Source organism: Rana temporaria, chromosome 1 (genome assembly GCF_905171775.1).
Source record: "Rana temporaria chromosome 1, aRanTem1.1, whole genome shotgun sequence".
NCBI classification, from domain to species: domain Eukaryota; kingdom Metazoa; phylum Chordata; class Amphibia; order Anura; family Ranidae; genus Rana; species Rana temporaria.
In genome coordinates, this window is record NC_053489.1 from 184,445,960 (window position 1) to 184,465,102 (window position 19,143).

The 19,143-nt window shown below is 41.9% G+C and overlaps 1 protein-coding gene across 1 annotated transcript in view; it reads right to left on the minus strand.

Annotated features, from left to right (window-relative positions):
- KNTC1 (kinetochore associated 1) overlaps positions 1-19,143 on the minus strand; it is a 552,295-nt gene that overhangs the window by 451,841 nt on the left and 81,311 nt on the right. The window contains exons 13-18 of the mRNA XM_040347334.1: positions 12,341-12,439; positions 6,841-6,884; positions 6,688-6,753; positions 6,537-6,612; positions 2,996-3,121; positions 2,826-2,915 (exon numbers count right to left, since the gene is read on the minus strand). Coding sequence (XP_040203268.1) covers positions 2,826-2,915; positions 2,996-3,121; positions 6,537-6,612; positions 6,688-6,753; positions 6,841-6,884; positions 12,341-12,439 — 501 coding nt within the window. The remainder of the gene's footprint in view (positions 1-2,825; positions 2,916-2,995; positions 3,122-6,536; positions 6,613-6,687; positions 6,754-6,840; positions 6,885-12,340; positions 12,440-19,143) is intronic.

The window sequence follows — 19,143 nt, forward strand, 5'->3', positions numbered from 1 at the left end:
CCAAAAGGAACCGGCATCTCTGATGTCTCAGCCGTCCTCAAGTTTTTGAGTATCCCGCACCGCATAAGAGCTCCAACAAAACGCCTTATCAAGAGCTGACCCTGAAGCAGAGTCATTCTCACTGACCGTGTGGGCTAAGCCTGCAACATCTGACATGACAGAACCACAGCCAGCAGCAGGGTCTGGTTCCGTGTCAGAGCCGTCCCTAGAAGCAGGCGCAGGGAGGGGGTTTTTACCCCCCTTCTGGCCACTTGTCTCTTCAATCCTGGCGATAAACGCCTAAGGGACTGCCGTATGGGCTCTACAGAGACCGCAGGGGGACTAAGGGGGCAGAGACCCACAGGTCACCCTCCCGGCCACAAAACAGAGAGCAGGGGACCCCCAAGTAACTCACCACCCGGCCAGGCTGTAGTGCTGCTGAAGCGCTGTCAGCTCTGCGCGGTCCCTCAGGAAGCAATTCGCGGGCTGCAAAATGGCGGTCATACACGTGTTTAAAGCAACAGTGACACAGCAGAAAACACAGCCCAGCACGCACAGCAACTCCAGTACAACAAATTAATAGGAAGGGAGAAGCTGCTGCTCCAGGTGAGCACACCTGAGCAATCACTGTCCTCTCAGAAACAGGTGGGTGCCTGCAATGCATGATGTAAAAACTTGAAGGCAGGGTATGGACAGCCGTACACCAATGAATCTTAAAAAAGTAAGCCTTTAATGGTGAAAAAGGAAAGGCACTACAAAAAATTAATAGCACCACACAGCAGCACAGCCCCCGTAGTGACAGAGTGACAGAGCCCCAGGCACCCCCCCCCCCCCTTACAGCCATCACCCAGCATGGGAAAAGAGGGAGAGGAAGGGAGAGAGGAAAGCAGGGCGGACCCTCATTCGACCTCCCCAGGAAGGCACCAGCCATACCACCTTGCCAGGGCAAGGGGCCACTACATACCCGTCCTGCGACCACCGGCTGGAGGCATTCCGGACAGAACCAACGTCCGCTAAACGGCATGGCTGTCGGCCAGACACACTGTGACAAAGGCATAGAGACCGGTCATATGTGTGCCCTAGAACATGTAGTTCCCCGGCCACCACTGGAGCCACGGGGCATGTCGTGGACGACCCAGTGCCGAGGGCCGGCACATGCTCGATGGCCGAGCATGGGGGGACTACAAGGATCAAGATCCAGCCTGTCGCCCAGTCGGCAGTTGATAGTTTGATCTCAGGATCAAAAAATGCAGGAACAAAATAATAAAAAGCGAGAAAATCGCAAGAAAAATATTTCTCCAGAGTACAGGGACTCCAGAGGGACTCCAGAGTGACTGACCTCTCCTCTCCTGCTAGAGCAGGGTGTGGGTTATACCCGGGGGAAACAACCCCCTGGGAGGAGCTGCACTCAGGAAAGTGTTGTTAACACTTAAAGTGCTTTGTTTCTGCCTAAACTCTCCTGAAGGAAGCGGATATAACCCTAAGGTCAATTGCTGCTGTGTCCGTCCGTGAACGGAAGAGAAATTTTTTTTTTACACCTGAAAGGCAAAAGGCATAATGAGCTAGTATGCACCGCATACTAGCTCATTATGAAATACTTAACTTGGAACTAAGTGTGGAGAACTTACCTGGTCCACGCCAAGCGGGATGTCATCTTGCCTCGTCGTGTCTTCCGGGTATCGCCGTTCCGGCGCTGTGATTGGCTGGATCGGCGATGTCGTCACTCCTGCACATGCGCGAGACTTTATTCCGGCAAGGACCGGCGGCGAGGGGAATATCTCCTAAACCGTACAGGTTTAGGAGATATTCTTTATACCTACAGGTAAGCCTTATTATAGGCTTACCTGTAGGTAAAAGTGGTAGTAAAGAGTTTACCACCACTTTAAGTAACCCACAGCTTATATGGTTGTGATAGTCTACTGAACTGAATTACCCTCTTTTCAATAATCGTGTAAATGTTTAGCCTATGTCTGAAAGTATAATTATTGCATAAATAGCTCATTGGCAGACAATAAGAGATGATCGGGCAGGGTCTCTGAATATTTGCACCACGGGGATGTCACTTTTCATGAAGATTAATTTAAATGTTTGCAGTACATTCTGTGTACGATGCATTTAAAAAGACAACAACCTGCCACACAATCGCATTTATAAACAATTACGTTGCACATTCTTCACTAAACAGCACTTAAAGCGGTTGTAAACCCGCATGAAAAAAACATTTTTTTTCCCCTCCTGTAAGGGAAAAGTCATAATGAGCCAATATGCACCGCATATTAGCTCATTATGAAATACTTACCCCGGAACGAGGTGCGTAGCACTTACCTGGTTCACGCCGAGCGAGATTTCATCTTGCCTCGGCGTGTCTTCCGGGTATCGCTGGTCCAGCGCTGTGATTGGCTGGAGCGGCGATGACGTCACTTGTGCGCGGGAGATTTAAAACTCGGCAAGGTCCGGCGGCTGCCGGTCCTTTCGCCGTAGATCCCCCCTGCGCATGCGCAGTGGCGCATTGCGAGGGGAATATCTCCTAAACCGTGCAGGTTTAGGAGATATTCTCCTTACCTACAGGTAAGCCTTGTTATAGGCTTACCTGTAGGTAAAAGTAGAAAAAGTGGGTTTACAACCACTTTAATACCAAACATGGCAAAGTGAAACTTACATCTGTGCCTATGCATGAGTACCACCACCATCAGGAGTACAAAAAAAAAGAAAAATAGATAAAAAAAAAAAATAATAATAACACATGGCCAGCCAATTTCAATTGAGCAAATGCAAACAAAATGTAAACTTCTAGACTTTTCTTGTAAACAATGTACTACAATACAGAAAGAGAAACCATGACTTACCCTGGTTTTTGCATAACTCAGCATATCAAAGGCTGTTTCATAAGTAGGCCAGGGGGCATTAACACAGTATTCAGTCACAAAGTTGTCATCCTGAATGCATAAAATAAATAATATGTTAATAAATATTGGACAGGCAGATGGCATCATACAATTTAGAGAAGACAGCATACCTTTATTTTTACTAGACTGTCTTTGGCTTCATCCACAAGCTCCTGCCAGAGAGACTGTCCATAACTTCCAATGGATGTGGATGCCATTTTCTCCAGTATGGTGTTGACTTTTACTTTATACACAAGCTGCTCAAAAGATTAATCTGTTTTAATACAACATTCTAGCAAATGGCATTTGTGGTAATAAACACAACAAGGGGTATATTCATGAAAAGCATCAACAAAATAAAACCTAGCACATCTCGTTCAATATCATGTGCCAAAACATAATTAATTAAATAACATCCTGTTCCTTAACCACTTCAATACCGGGCTTTTATACACACACCTCATTACCGGGCCTATTCTGGCACTTCTGTCCTACATGTAAAAATCATCATTCTTTTGCTAGAAAATTACGCAGAACCCCCAAATATTATATATGTTTTTTTTAGCAGACACCCTAGGGAATAAAACGACGGTCATAGCAACGTTTTATCTTGCACGGTATTCGCGCAATAATTTTTCAAACGCCCTTTTTTTGGAAAAAAAATTGTTTCATGAATTAAAAAAATAAAAAAACAGAAAAGTTAGCCCAATTTTTTTGTATAATGTGAAAGATTATGTTACACCGAGTAAATAGATACCTAACATGTCACGCTTTAAAATTGCGCATACTCATGGAATGGCGCCAAACTTCAGTACTTAAAAATCTCCATAGGCAACGCTTTAATTTTTTTTTTACAGGTTACCAGTTTAGATTTACAGAGGAGATCTAGTTCTAGATTTGTTGCTGGCACTCTAACGCACGCGGCGATAACTCACATATGTGGTTTAAACGGTGTTCACATATGTCGGCGGGACTTACGTGTGCGTTCGCTACTGCGCGCGAGCTACCGGGGACAGGGGCGTTTTCATTTTATTTTTTATTCTTTTATTTATTTAATTTATTTTACTTAATTTTTTCTTTTTTACACTTCTTTTCTAATTTTTTTATTTTTTTATTACTTTTCTTCCTATTACAAGGAATGTAAACATCCCTTGTAATAGGAAATGTGTGTGACAGGTCCTCTTTATGGAGAGATGCGGGGTCAATAAGACCCTGCATCTCTCCTCCAGGCTGGAAACCATGAGATCGGTGAAAAAAAATTCACCGATCTCATGAATACTGCTGCTTACTAGCCGCAATTGCGGCTTTGTTTACTTACAGGGACCCGGGCGTGACGTCATCACATCGTGCCCGGGTCCTTCGACAGTCATAGAGATGACTGGTGACCAGATCACATGAGCGATTACTTGCATACAGCCGCTATTGGCTACAGGAGCGGTCAGCCTCCCATTGCTTTCAATCGCAACTAATTGCCAGTTGGCTGTCCCACGTGTAAACATGAACAGCCCCATTCACAAGTGTGAATAGGGCCTTAGACCTTACTTGATTACAGGTCAAAGAGAATTTTTTAAGCAGACTTTTCTTGTGCATTTCCCTCCACTTTTCACAGTCTTTTCCTTTTCTTATACCTCAGGCTATGAATTCAAAAATAAAACAAATTTCCACAGACTAATATTGTTACATCTCCTGAATGTAACTTGCATATATTGTTGCTACAATCACCGCCAGATACAACCACATATTTTAACACACAGCACAGTACTGCTGCAGATCAGCGAAGGATGTGAAAGCCGGTGTTCTGTCAAAGTGCCCAGTTATCGAATAGTGCCCGGGATCAAAACTGTGCTGCGTCGCAGAACAGCTGAGTTTACGATTCATGTAGGTGAGGGGCGGATATTTACTTGAAGGGGTTGGATTTTTTCAAAGATGGGCAGTGCTGGGGGCGGAGTTTTTATCGATGCTTGAATCCTGCTTGTTTTACGAGACAACACTCGCAAACCAAGTAAGGATTTTTTTTAAAATAATAGCTCGTATTGCGAAACACTAGTTAACCGCGTTACTTGTAATCCAAGGTTCCACTGTGTTACGGGTGAGGAAATAAATCACAGCATCAACACATCGCGATTGGGGTGTCCCTGATGCGGCATCGATGCTGCAACCAGAATCATCGATTGGCAGGTGCCGCCATCCCGACTTGCCCCGTTATTCCTGGGAGATCGCTCCGAGTGTATAGTTGATAACATAACAGCTTTTTAATAAATCCCATGTTACAATCCATTAAGTGGGATATTGATCTGGTCAGTTAAAGGAGTTGTAAAGGTAGAAGTTTTTATTTTATCTTAATGCATTCTATGCATTTAAATGAAAAACCTTCTGTGTAGCAGCCACCCCCCCCCCCCCCCCGATTACTTACCTGAGCCCCATCTCTCTCCAACGATGTCCAAAAATGTCCTCCCGATTGCCTGAGATACAGCAGCGGCGCCATTGGTTCCAGCGGTTGTCAATAAAAGTCAGTCAGTCAGTCAGGGGAGAGAGGGGGCGGAGCTCTGTGTCTGAATGGACACACGGAGCTGTGACTGCTCCAGTGGCCCCATAGGAAGCTGCTGACTGTGGGGAAACTTGATAGAAGGGAGTAGCCACAAGCAGCAAAGCGGGACCCAAGAAGAGGAGGATCCGGTCTGCTCTGTGCAAAACCAACTGCACAGAGGAGGCAAGTATAACATGTTTGACTTAATTTAAGTAGCAGTGGGGTTGTTAATCAGTTTTAGCTGCTTATGTGTTAAGGAAATTAACAACAAGTGCACTAGAAAGGCAAAGGCAAAACAGGAATGGTTATACAGGTGGAGGCCAGTGACATTTTTGTTCTCATCTTTTCTGACTGTTTTTCACTGAGCAGATTCCAGGAGACAGACAGTTACTCTAAAGCCTCGTACACACAATCAGTCCATCCGATGAAAACGGTCTGAAGGACAGTTGTCTTAGGTTAACCGATGAAGCTGACTGATGGTCCTTCGCGCCTACACACCATCAGTTAAAAAAACGATCGTGTCAGAACGCAGTGACGTAAAACACAATGACGTGCTGAAAAAAACAAAGTTCAATGCTTCCAAGCATGCGTCGACTTGATTCTGAGCATGCGTGGGTTTTTAACCGATGGTTTTGCATACCAACAATCGGTTTTGACCTATCGGTTAGCAATCCATTGGTTAAATTTTAAAGCAAGTTTGCTTTTTTTTTAACCGAAGGTTAAATAACCTATGACGCACACACACGATCGGTTTGGACCGATGAAGAGTCCATCAGACCGTTTTCATCAGTTTAACCCATTGTGTGTACGAGCCTTAAGAGAGCTGGACAGAGCCGTAGAAAGTCCTTAACCCATCAGCAGGACCAGTATCTGCTTCTTTGTGCAAGGAGGAACAGGATGAGCACTGCCAGAGCCCTACAAAATTACCTCCAGCAGGCCACTGGTGTGCATGTCTGACCAATCAATCAGAAAAATACTTCATGAGGGTGGCCTGACATCCTCTAATGGCCTCTGTGCTCACTATCCGGCACCATGGAGCTCGATTGGCATTTGCCATTAAAAACACCAGAATTGTCAAGTCTGCCACAATATCAATATATTGATTTCAAGCTATGTTCAAGATGAAGGAATTACTGAGATTATACCTCAACATCCAGTCCAAACTGTATTGCAAACTTCTCCGCTTCCTCAAATTTAAGCTTGTGAAGTAATCGACTTAACCTGGTAAAAAGGAATGAACAGATGAGTAGAGAAGATCCATAACACCTCTGTAACCATGTCATTTACATAATATACCTGTTTTCTGGTAAAGCTTCAGTTAGACATCTCAGTGCAAGCCCACTGACCAGGCCCCCAGATGACCTAAATATGCAATAAAGAATAGTCTTAAAAACAAAAAACAAAACAAAAACACATATCTAGTTATTTACTTGGATGGACCAAACATACCCCTCGTGGTCATCATATATTCCTTCTAGAAGATATATTGTATCCTATTAGAGATAGAAGCATTTCGTTTCAGATATATAAACATTTTCAACAAAATAATAATCATCCTTTACCAAGGGAGCAATAATTCATCTCTTGCCATTTTAAAGCAGAAAAGTAGGTATGTAAATGCAGAATGACAGGCATTCAAAGCCAATGCACTACTGCGTGGCAGTGAGCTCTTCCATCTTTTCATAGATTGTTGAAAACTAAAAAGGAAGTTGGGACTCCTCCATGAAGCCAATGGCAATTCAACAAGGCAATACATACATAATGACTTAATGAGTTTATTGGCATAAAGAGGGTATAAAATCGCACTCAGTATGTAATACATTAAAAGTCAATACATATACATAAGTGTTGAACTTATCGGTATCTATATATATTTTTTTACAGATTAACGGATGCATCTATTCCTGATGAAGTGTCTTTACACAAAACGCATTGCTAGGATGCAACCTTGTTCTAGTATGAATAGAGATTATATATATATATATATATATATATATATATATATATATATATACAGTGAGGAAAATAAGTATTTGAACACCCTGCTATTTTGCAAGTTCTCCCACTTGGAAATCATGGAGGGGTCTGAAATTGTTATCGTAGGTGCATGTCCACTGTGAGAGACATAATCAAAAAAAAATAATCCAGAAATCACAATGTATGATTTTTTTAACTATTTATTTGTATGATACAGCTGCAAATAAGTATTTGAACACCTGAGAAAATCAATGTTAATATTTGGTACAGTAGCCTTTGTTTGCAATTACAGAGGTCAAACGTTTCTTGTAGTTTTTCACCAGCTTTGCACACACTGGAGGAGGGATTTTGGCCCACTCCTCCACACAGATCTTCTCTAGATCAGTCAGGTTTCTGGGCTGTCGCTGAGAAACACGGAGTTTGAGCTTCCTTCAAAGATTCTCTATTGGGTTTAGGTCTGGAGACTGGCTAGGCCACGCCAGAACCTTGATATGCTTCTTACAGAGCCACTCCTTGGTTATCCTGGCTGTGTGCTTCGGGTCATTGTCATGTTGGAAGACCCAGCCTCGACCCATCTTCAAAGCTCTAACTGAGGGAAGGAGGTTGTTGCCCAAAATCTCGCAATACATGGCCCCGGTCATACTCTCCTTAATACAGTGCAGTCGCCCTGTCCCATGTGCATAAAAACACCCCCAAAGCATGATGCTACCACCCCCATGCTTCACAGTAGGGATGGTGTTCTTGGGATGGTACTCATCATTCTTCTTCCTCCAAACACGGTTAGTGGAATTATGACCAAAAAGTTCTATTTTGGTCTCATCTGACCACATGACTTTCTCCCATGACTCCTCTGGATCATCCAAATGGTCATTGGCAAACTTAAGACGGGCCTTGACATGTGCTGGTTTAAGCAGGGGAACCTTCCGTGCCATGCATGATTTCAAACCATGACGTCTTAGTGTATTACCAACAGTAACCTTGGAAACGGTGGTCCCAGCTCTTTTCAGGTCATTGACCAGCTCCTCCCGTGTAGTCCTGGGCTGATTTCTCACCTTTCTTAGGATCATTGAGACCCCACGAGGTGAGATTTTGCATGGAGCCCCAGTCCGAGGGAGATTGACAGTCATGTTTAGCTTCTTCCATTTTCTAATGATTGCTCCAACAGTGGATCTTTTTTCACCAAGCTGCTTGGCAATTTCCCCGTAGCCCTTTCCAGCCTTGTGGAGGTGTACAATTTTGTCTCTAGTGTCTTTGGACAGCTCTTTGGTCTTGGCCATGTTAGTAGTTGGATTCTTACTGATTGTATGGGGTGGACAGGTGTCTTTATGCAGCTAATGACCTCAAACAGGTGCATCTAATTTAGGATAATAAATGGAGTGGAGGTGGACATTTTAAAGGCAGACTAACAGGTCTTTGAGGGTCAGAATTCTAGCTGATAGACAGGTGTTCAAATACTTATTTGCAGCTGTATCATACAAATAAATAGTTAAAAAATCATAAATTGTGATTTTTGGATTTTTTTTTTGATTATGTCTCTCACAGTGGACATGCACCTACGATGACAATTTCAGACCCCTCCATGATTTCCAAGTGGGAGAACTTGCAAAATAGCAGGGTGTTCAAATACTTATTTTCCTCACTGTATATATATATATATATATATATATATATATATATATATATATATATATATATATATATATATATATATATATATATATATATATATATATATATATATATATATATATATATATATATATATATATATATATATATATATATAAAAAATATCAGAATGTATCCGAAGATAGTACTGATCCAAGCGCTCTATGGATATAGTGTGATATCTGAGATATGTGAAGTGGTAGTTTTTGGCAGAATAGCAGCTATTATAAAAGAAATGCTAGAAATGAGGAAAGGTGTCTCTATATGGAAACACTAACAGCGCTCAGGTAAAAGAAAAAAATCTAAAATTACCCCTCTGCTTATGGTGATAGATAATCACCCTTGGTGAGAGCAATTGTCACTCCAAATCAATCATATACCATGAGTGAAAAAGAAGAGCACAAAACCTCACTGAAATGATAATGGTTGAAATTGCAAAAGAAACGATGATACAAAGTCCATTTACCAAAAAAACTCATTAGCATAAAAAAGTCTCTAAAATCATTGTAATTCCTGTGCGTTGTTATACTCCTGAAGTGTCCACACAAAGATCTTCACATACAGGTCTCCCTTAGGAGTTCTACTCACCAGATGCCTATGGTGTAATCAGCCTTGAGAACTCCTGTGATCCTGCTGGGCTCCTTCAAATGGTATGCCTAGGATGTATCCTGGAAGACTCTAAATATCTTTCCTCCTATTACCAGCGTCTCTCGGTGGAGTGGATGGGTAATCAAGGGCAGAGTATGATCATGGAAAATAAGCATAGGAAAGGAACATAGTGTGATATTGCTTTTTATTCAAACCAAGCCCCTCACAAAATGTTATGCTTACAATGTAATAGAAAAATACAGGCACATCAGATGTTAGGACTATTAACTCACGTAGCTATGTTGCTTGTCAGCTCAGCTCCAGCTGACAAGTTGCTCGTTCTATACAACTGCTTCAGAGGGCGTACTACGCCCTCTGAAGACGGGAACCAATCCCAAAACGCGTCAGGGCGTGGCTACACAACGAGTCTACACCCATACAGACAGCAGTTGTATAGAACGAGCAACTTGTCAGCTGGAGCTGAGCTGACAAGCAACATAGCTACGTGAGCTAATAGTCCTAACATCTGATGTGCCTGTATTTTTCTATTACATTGTAAGCATAACATTTTGTGAGGGGCTTGGTTTGAATAAAAAGCAATATCACACTATGTTCCTTTCCTATGCTTATTTTCCATGATCATACTCTGCCCTTGATTACCCATCCACTCCACCGAGAGACGCTGGTAATAGGAGGAAAGATATTTAGAGTCTTCCAGGATACATCCTAGGCATACCATTTGAAGGAGCCCAGCAGGATCACAGGAGTTCTCAAGGCTGATTACACCATAGGCATCTGGTGAGTAGAACTCCTAAGGGAGACCTGTATGTGAAGATCTTTGTGTGGACACTTCAGGAGTATAACAACGCACAGGAATTACAATGATTTTAGAGACTTTTTTATGCTAATGAGTTTTTTTGGTAAATGGACTTTGTATCATCGTTTCTTTTGCAATTTCAACCATTATTTCAGTGAGGTTTTGTGCTCTTCTTTTTCACTCATGGTATATGATTGATTTGGAGTGACAACTGCTCTCACCAAGGGTAATTATCTATCACCATAAGCAGAGGGGTAATTTTAGATTTTTTTCTTTTACCTGAGCGCTGTTAGTGTTTCCATATAGAGACACCTTTCCTCATTATATATATATATATATATATATATATATATATATATATATATATATATTACACCTGGATTATATATTATATGTATTGACTTTTATTGTATTACATACCAAGTGCGATTTTATACCCTTTTTATGCCAATAAACTCATCAAGTCATTATATATGTATTGCCTTGTTCAATTGGCATTTGCCTCATATAAAAGCGCCACTTCCTTTTTAGTTTTCATTGATCCAGGGATGGAGGCACATATTACCATATGTAGGCCTCATTCAAAGTCCCATTTTTTCCCCTTGCCCTTTCTATGTATATTCATTAAGGATGGAGGCTTCTGGCTATACCAATGTACAGTTCTTTCCATTTACATATTACTACTTGCATGCCTTGTGTGGCTGATGGAATTAATCTGCATGCACAGGACGTGCAGTGGTGTACGTTTTTAACTTTTCACCCCTCCTTGCTAATTTGGCAGCCATGGCCTGCAGCTGTGTGTTCTGCACTTGTAGGGCCGCCCGGCCGCCTGTTACCAAGGAGCTGCAATGCGTGTCTGGTGCCCTCCCCCTTCCCTCTGCATTAGGGGATGGGTGAGTGGGTGGGATTGCTCGCTACACATCGGTGTCACGCTTGACGCTTCATGCCGGGCATCATGACGTCACGACGTATGCGCCATTGCACGCTCTTGCTGATATATAGGGGGAGTGTTCCTTGGCGCCATCACAGACGCCTCTTCTCCTCTATCACGCCCTGCGTGACACTGGAAGTTATCCGCGAGTGGATGGGACGCTCCAAACACCTTCTATTTGTTATGCCTTTGCACCATTGGCCACGCTACACTTTCTGTGCAACTTGAAGTTTGAGACTGGTTCACATCATGTATCTGTCTTGGCATTTTTGAACCTTTTCTTGTTGTGCACCATTCTTTGCTGGTTTATTCATTACCTTGGTTGGTTATATAATTTTCATATATACTTTTTACCCCTAGACTCACTCATTTGGTTTGGCTCCAGTTCTTAATGGCATACCTCCATCATCCTTCACTATCTTCAACCATTTTTCTCCCCCCACTGGTTATCTGGCACTTGCTTGGCTTACGTCATCATTACCACATCAGAGTTCTTCATAGTATACCCCCCTTTTTTACAGACTCCTTTGGAGCCCTATTCTGTGGTACCACATACACTATATGGAGAATCCAATATCTTGGGGACCTTGTGTTTGGGCGTTCGCCTCATGCGTGGTTTAGCTTCCACGACAGACATACCCCAGCGGTTCCTTTCAAGTGCAGTATCACATACCCCTGTCTTCCAGTAAGTAATTAAAATTATATATTTTTTTATCCCCCTTCCTTTGATGCTGGAGTTCTCACCAGAACGGGATATATATTTATTTTTTAGATTAACAGATGCATCTATTCCTGATGAAGTGTCTTGTATTGCTCATTTAAAGTCCCATTTCCCCCCCCCCCCCCCCCCCCTGACCTTTCTATGTATTTTCATAGATTGGAGTGGGCCCCAGGAAGGTAATTTTCACCTACACAACATTTACAACATACACGTTTGAAGAGGAAAGAAAATACATTATTAAACTCACCATTGTGATGCCAATTTGAACAAGACTGGAAACATCAGATACTTCAATAGAATACAAATGGTGCATTGTGGGCAAGGAATAAACCGCCAAGTTTCTCATCTGTGCAAAAAAAAATGTAAAGAAGTGAAGTTGATGGGCAGAGATGGCAGCATATCCTCCTCCATGAGGAGAAGCATAACTGGCTACATGGGGCAGTAATATGCCATTTTTCTTTACATCCTTTTTATATATACCCCAGATGTACAGTAGGTGGGACATATCCCCTAAGGGACTATATAGAGGGGCACCAACATTTTGATCACACCAGTTGCCGTTAAAACCACAGATGGGGTCGCTGGGTTGGAGCCGCTTAAGAATTATGCGAGTTGGCAGCAATGTACATTTGGTCTACTCTTTATGGATAGCTGTTTACATATTGTATCTGCTCTATGCTTGTCCCTGGGGTAGACATTTAATAGTATGCCCTATAAGGCAAATTTATTATATAATCACCAACGGAATTTTTTTTTTTTTAATATATCCCAGGATATGTTATTGATCTCATTCATTAGGTACAGTCAGGTCCATAAATATTGGGACATGGACACAAGTCTAATCTTTTTGGCTCTATACTACACCACCACAATGGATTTGAAATGAAACTAACAAGATGTGCTTTAACTGCAGACTTTCAGCTTTAATTTGAGGGTATTAACATCCAAATCGGGTGAACGGTGTAGGAATTACAACAGTTTGTATATCTGCCTCCCACTTTTTAAAAAAGGGACCAAAAGTATTGGGACAGATTAACAAATATAAATCAAGCTTTCACTTTTTAATACTTGGTTGAAAATCCTTTACAGTCAATTACAGCCTGAAGTCTGGAACGCATAGACATCACCAGACGTTGGGTTTCATCCCTGGTGATGCTCTGCCAGGGCTCTACTGCAACTGTCTTCATTACCTGCTTGTTCTTGGGGCATTTTTCCTTCAGCAAGTGAAATGCATGCTCAATCGGATTCAGGTCAGGTGAATGACTTGGTCATTGCATAACATTCCACTTCTTTCCCTTAAAAAACTCTTTGGTTGCTTTTGCAGTATGCTTTGGGTCATTATCCATCTGCACTGTGAAGCGCCGTCCAAAGAGTTCTGAAGAATTTGGCTGAATATGATCAGATAATATTGCCCGAAAAACACTTCAGAATTCATCCTGCTGCTTTTGCCCACGCCACGACACTACCACCACCATGCTTCACTGATGAGGTGGTATACTTTGGATCATGAGCAGTTCCTTTCCTTCCCCATACTCTTCTCTTCTCATCACTCTGGTACAAGTTGATCTTGGTCTCATCTGTCCATAGGATGATGTTCCAGAACTGTGAAGGCTTTTTTAGATGTTGTTTGGCAAACTCTAATCTGGTCTTCCTGTTTTTGAGGCTCACCAATGGTTTACATCTTGTGTTGAACCCTCTGTATTCACTCTGGTGAAGTCTTCTCTTGATTGTTAACTTTGACACAGATACACCTACCTCCTGGAGAGTGTTCTTGATCTGGCCAACTGTTGTGAAGGGTGTTTTCTTTACCAGGGAAATAATTTTTCGGTTATCCACCACAGTTGTTTTCCGTGGTCTTCCTGGTCTTTTGGTGTTGCTGAGCTCACCGGTGCGCTCTTTCTTTTTAAGGATGTTCCAAACAGTTGATTTGGCCACACCTAATGTTTTTGCCATCCCTCTGATGGGTTTGTTTTGTTTTTTTCAGCCCAATGATGTCTTGCTTTACTTATAGTGACAGCTCTTTGGATCTCATATTGAGAGTTGACAGCAACAGATTCCAAATGCAAATGGCACACTTGAAATGAACTCTGGGCCTTTTATCTATATATATCTGACATTTATTAGGTTCGTCGGGTGTTATGTGCCTGGAAATTATTTCGACATACACATATATAAGGGAGATAATAATAATTATACAACGATATACGTATTGGAATGCTCACATTGTTATACGTGTGCATTTTTCACTCGCACACCATTCTTATTACGATCCATTACAACATATTTCATTATACTTCATCACATCTACATTCATACCCTTTTGTGTTTTAATGTTATAACTCCATAATAGTTTTAATGTCACAATATTAGTGCCACTTAATTGGCCTTTTACATGTTTTACATAAAACACAAAAACTAAAATATATAAAATATAAATAACATTTATTCACACATCACATTTACGCCTTTTATTTCACTCTTTATTACATCACACTAGAAATATTTTTAATGTTTTCATTTTTTTTTTATGTATTTTAGGTGGTAACTGGTCATATATATACCCCCGAAGGAGCCGCTAATTAGTTTGGGATCGGCTTACTGAGTTACCTTCTTGGCTTGGTTTTGGGGTGACATCTGTGAGTGTAGGTGAAGAGCAAGTGTCCAGACACAGAATGATTTTCAATGCTTTATTCCAAGGCCCAACATGGCCAACATCAACATGGCACACAATAGAGAAAGGTTGATGAGCGTAGAGAAACTTTAGTATCAGGCCTTGGATATGAAAAAGAGCAAGCCTGCTCTTAGCAATAGTGTAACTCAATTCTTCGCCACCCCTATCAGGGTGGGTAAAGTGCCCCCGGACAGGCGATCATCACATGCCTGGCAGCCGGAGCGCCACTTAAAGATCACTGGGAGGAACAGGCCTATAGCACTCAGAGCCTCTGGTACAGGCTTTATCAATTTGAGGTATGTGAGATCAGGATGAGTGAATCCTCCCAGTCAATTCAGATTTTTGTGTCACCAACTGACAGCTTAAAGGGTCACTAAAGGAACATTTTTTTTGCTGAAATGACTGTTTACAGGGTATAGAGACATAATAGTTAACTGATTCCTTTTAAAAATGATTAAAAATAGATAGAACCCAATCATTTAATGTGCCTGCAGTTTAGTTTAGTTTTTGCTGTTGCTTCCTGGTTCTCTGATGTACAGAGCCAGAGAGCCAATAGATGGCAGTGAAGGTTTTGCAAAACGAAACTGGATTGGTGCCGAGGGGTTTTAATCACACCTCCTTGATTAGTCAACACAGTGAGAAATCTCCCAGTACTGTGGCGATCAGGAAACAGACAACCAGGAAGTGTCCGGAACAGAGAGGAATTACAGCAACATCAAAGCAAAAACGAACAATGAGGACATGAAACCAGGACTGCAGTAAGGTAAAGGAAGCTATTCAGCTAAAAAAAAAAAATTCCTTTAGTGACCCTTTAAGCATACCTGCTGTTCTAGGTTCTCCTTGAGCCGATCCCCCATCGCACAGCTTCCAGCTTAGGATCCTTACAGCAGAAGGTTGTGACCCAGCAAGTCGCTGGGGCCACTCTCAATATTAGGGTGATGCTCCGCATGGTGCGTAACCTCAGTGAAGCAGGCTACAGTGGCGGGGCCCATGGATGCGCGTACCCTGAAGGTGGATACCGCACCTGGAACTGGGGCCCCGCACAGAACAGCGAACAATGGCGGTTGCCAAAGATACATCCCCCCCCAAGCATGCCCAAGGAGTGCAGAACTCCTCTGATTGGCTGCTGGGGAAGGTGGGTCAGTCAGAACCCCTCTAGCGCCACCTGCTGCCCGGGGGTGATAACGCACCCCCGGAGTGCAGACTGACCTATAGGAAAGATTCCGAAATTGGCAACAACCCAAATTTCCACAAATTATGAATAGAAGTAAACTAATCCTCCCATTCCCCACTAGTTTTAGTGTAACACCCATACTAAAAGTAAGGGGGCGCCACACACACACACACACACACACACACATACATATATATATATATATATATATATATATATATACACACACATACACACACACATACATACACACATACATACACATCACCCAATAATTTTTATTAGTTCCTGGAGGCGAACAAGATTCACTAGTACTTTTTTCACTGCTCAATTTCCACTTTCATTTTCATCCCCTACACATTATGCATTTTTACTATAAAATCGCATCACAAAGGGCATTTTTATTTATTTATTAGTTAATGGGTGTGTATACACTATTATAACAGTAGTCTTATCACTGGATACACACATCTATCTAATTTAATCTAATTTAATTTAATTTAATTTAATGCATTTTTTTTATACGGTTCCACTATATTTACAGATAGATTCATATCGTTTCAACCACTTCATTTATATCTTTTTTTTAAATATGAACTACATTTTTTTATCTATATGAATTGTTTATACATTTTCCAATAATCCAGACATTCCGGGGTTAAATCTCAGTGATCTCTGAGACCTATTCACACACAGACGATTGTGGTTAGGGATTTAGATCTGGCAACCCCATTGGTTAATTAGTTTTGACCTATCAGGGGTTAGCATTGATCACATGTCTTTGAAAGTTTGCTATATATTAGATGTGAGGTTTTATAATTGTCAGCTATGATTAAGCACTAATTTATAGTGCGAAACGCGTCAGTTTTTTACTCCCGTGTAGTGTGCTGTGACTTGTACTGCATTTTTCCTTTTTTAAATAAAGACAACCATCAAGGTTTTTTGGAGTGCGGCTGTCCATACTTTCTTTTTCCATTTGTTGCCTTTTATCTGCTCCTTGTAAATGCAGATAGAGAAAGGAGCTGTGTGTTTGTTGGCGTCCTGACAGCCTCTTGAGGGGGGGGGGGGTGAGCAGGAGTGTCAGGATGCCCACTAACACACAGCTCCTTATCTGCAAAGTAGAGAGTGTCCTGACTTGCCTGCTCGCCCCCTCAAGAGGCTTTCTTTCACCCCAGGAAGAAAGTCTTGCATTACGGTGGTGAGTTACAGACAGAAGAACAGGAAGTGAGCATTTCTTAGAAGAAATAAAGACATTTAAAAGCAAAATCAAAGGACGAGGTAAGTGAAGGAGGACTGCATTAAGGTAAAGGAAGCCATTTAGGGAAAAAAATTGTTTCCTTTACAACCCCTTTAAAGCACATTTTGTTTATGTCATTTCAAATCCATTATGGTGGTGTATAGAGCCAATAAGGTTAGAATTGTGTCGATGTCCCAATATTTATGGACCTGACTGTACCTTTGATTGTGAGATCTGATACATGGGGGGGGCTGATGTAGGAGGGTGAAAGGGTAAGAGGAGGGCATTACTGTGGGAGGGTGAAGGGAAACTGAGGTAGACACTGCTGTGGGGATGTGTGCTGTGAACGGGGTCAGAGGACACTACTGTTGGGGGGAGGCTGTTAATGTGAAGGGGAGTTGAGGACATGGAATGAATGAAGGAACACTATTGTGAAGAAGGGGAACTGAGATGTGAAGTGTAGGGCTATCTTGTAATGGGGGAATTGTGATATTTAGGTGGGACTGAGAACACTGATGTAGGAATGGAACCGACATATAAGAGGAGGGGGGCTGTGATGTAAGGGATCTCAGTCATCATATAAACAAGTGATTCGGACCTCTGCAGCAAGATCATTTTTCTGACGACACGTCTGAATTTTAATTCAATACACCTGCTTTATGTGTATGGTTAGACCTGAAGGTCAAACACAGCCTTGATGTAGGTTGTGAAAACCTATAGATGTCCTCGGCTGCTCCGGCCACTGGGGGGGGCGCGCGTGCGCCGCATCACTGCGGTGCCTGTTACACAGACAAGGACGTGGATCTGTGTGTGTAAACACACAGATCCACGTCCTGTCAGGGAGAGGAGACCGATGCTGTGTCCCTTGTACATAGGCACATAGATCGGTCACCTCCCCTAGTCAGTCCCCTTCTCCCACAGTTAGAATCACTAACCAGGGCACACATTTAACCCCTTCCTCGCCCCTAGTGTTAACCCCTTCCCTGCCAATCACATTTATACAGTAATCGGTGCATATTTATAGCACTGATCGCTATATAAAATGTGAATGGTCCCAAAAATGTGTCAAAAGTGTCCGATGTCTCCGCCATAATGTCACAGTCCCAATAAAAATTGCCTAGTGTGGTCTATATGATCACTGTGGTGCATGTGCTGCAGTCTTGACAGAAGATTGGCTGGTATATGCTACATGTGTTAACATCATTACATAACCAAGTCCAAGGTATTATAAAGAATGTAAAACTGCGATATGTGGATATTTGGCTATTTTATTGTAGATACTGTATACCCATGCCCCCAAAGATATTATTCGCAAATGCTTTGAGTATGTCCCGGTCATGCGATACATACAAAGACATCAAGCGTAAAAATGCTTTTGTGCTCCCTTCTGGGTTACATTTGGGTATTACAAATATTCCACTATATATGAGAAACTGCTACGTACAAAATGTCAGCCACAATGTTGTTTTTTGTTGTATTTTATGATGTTGTAATAAAATTATAGGTTTTGTGAAATAATGTTAAAGACACCTGTGGAAATGGTTTTGGTTTTTATAATCAGCAGGAAAAATGGCATCTGCTTCATGTTCTAAAGTTAGAAAATTTGTGCAAGCATGTTCTTTTTTTAGCGGGGAGCTACTTCAGACAGCTTTCCTTCCCCCTCACTCCTTGCAACCTTTGAGGACACGTCACACGTTCACAAAACGCAGCGTGGCAGCATAGTTACTACCCAAAGCTAGCATGCCAGCGCTGGAAACATACCCAGGCTAGTTGTTCACTAGCTTTCGTGAGGATGGCGCTGGACTCCAGGACAGGTAAAGTGTCCTTTTAATAAGATTCAGCAGGTACAGGATTTGAAATTCAATTTGTGATGTGGGTAGCTTCATAAAAACTATAGAAAACAATATTAAAATAGACAAATTCTGGGTAATAGATGTCACACCTGTGGCACAAAGCAATAAAAAAACA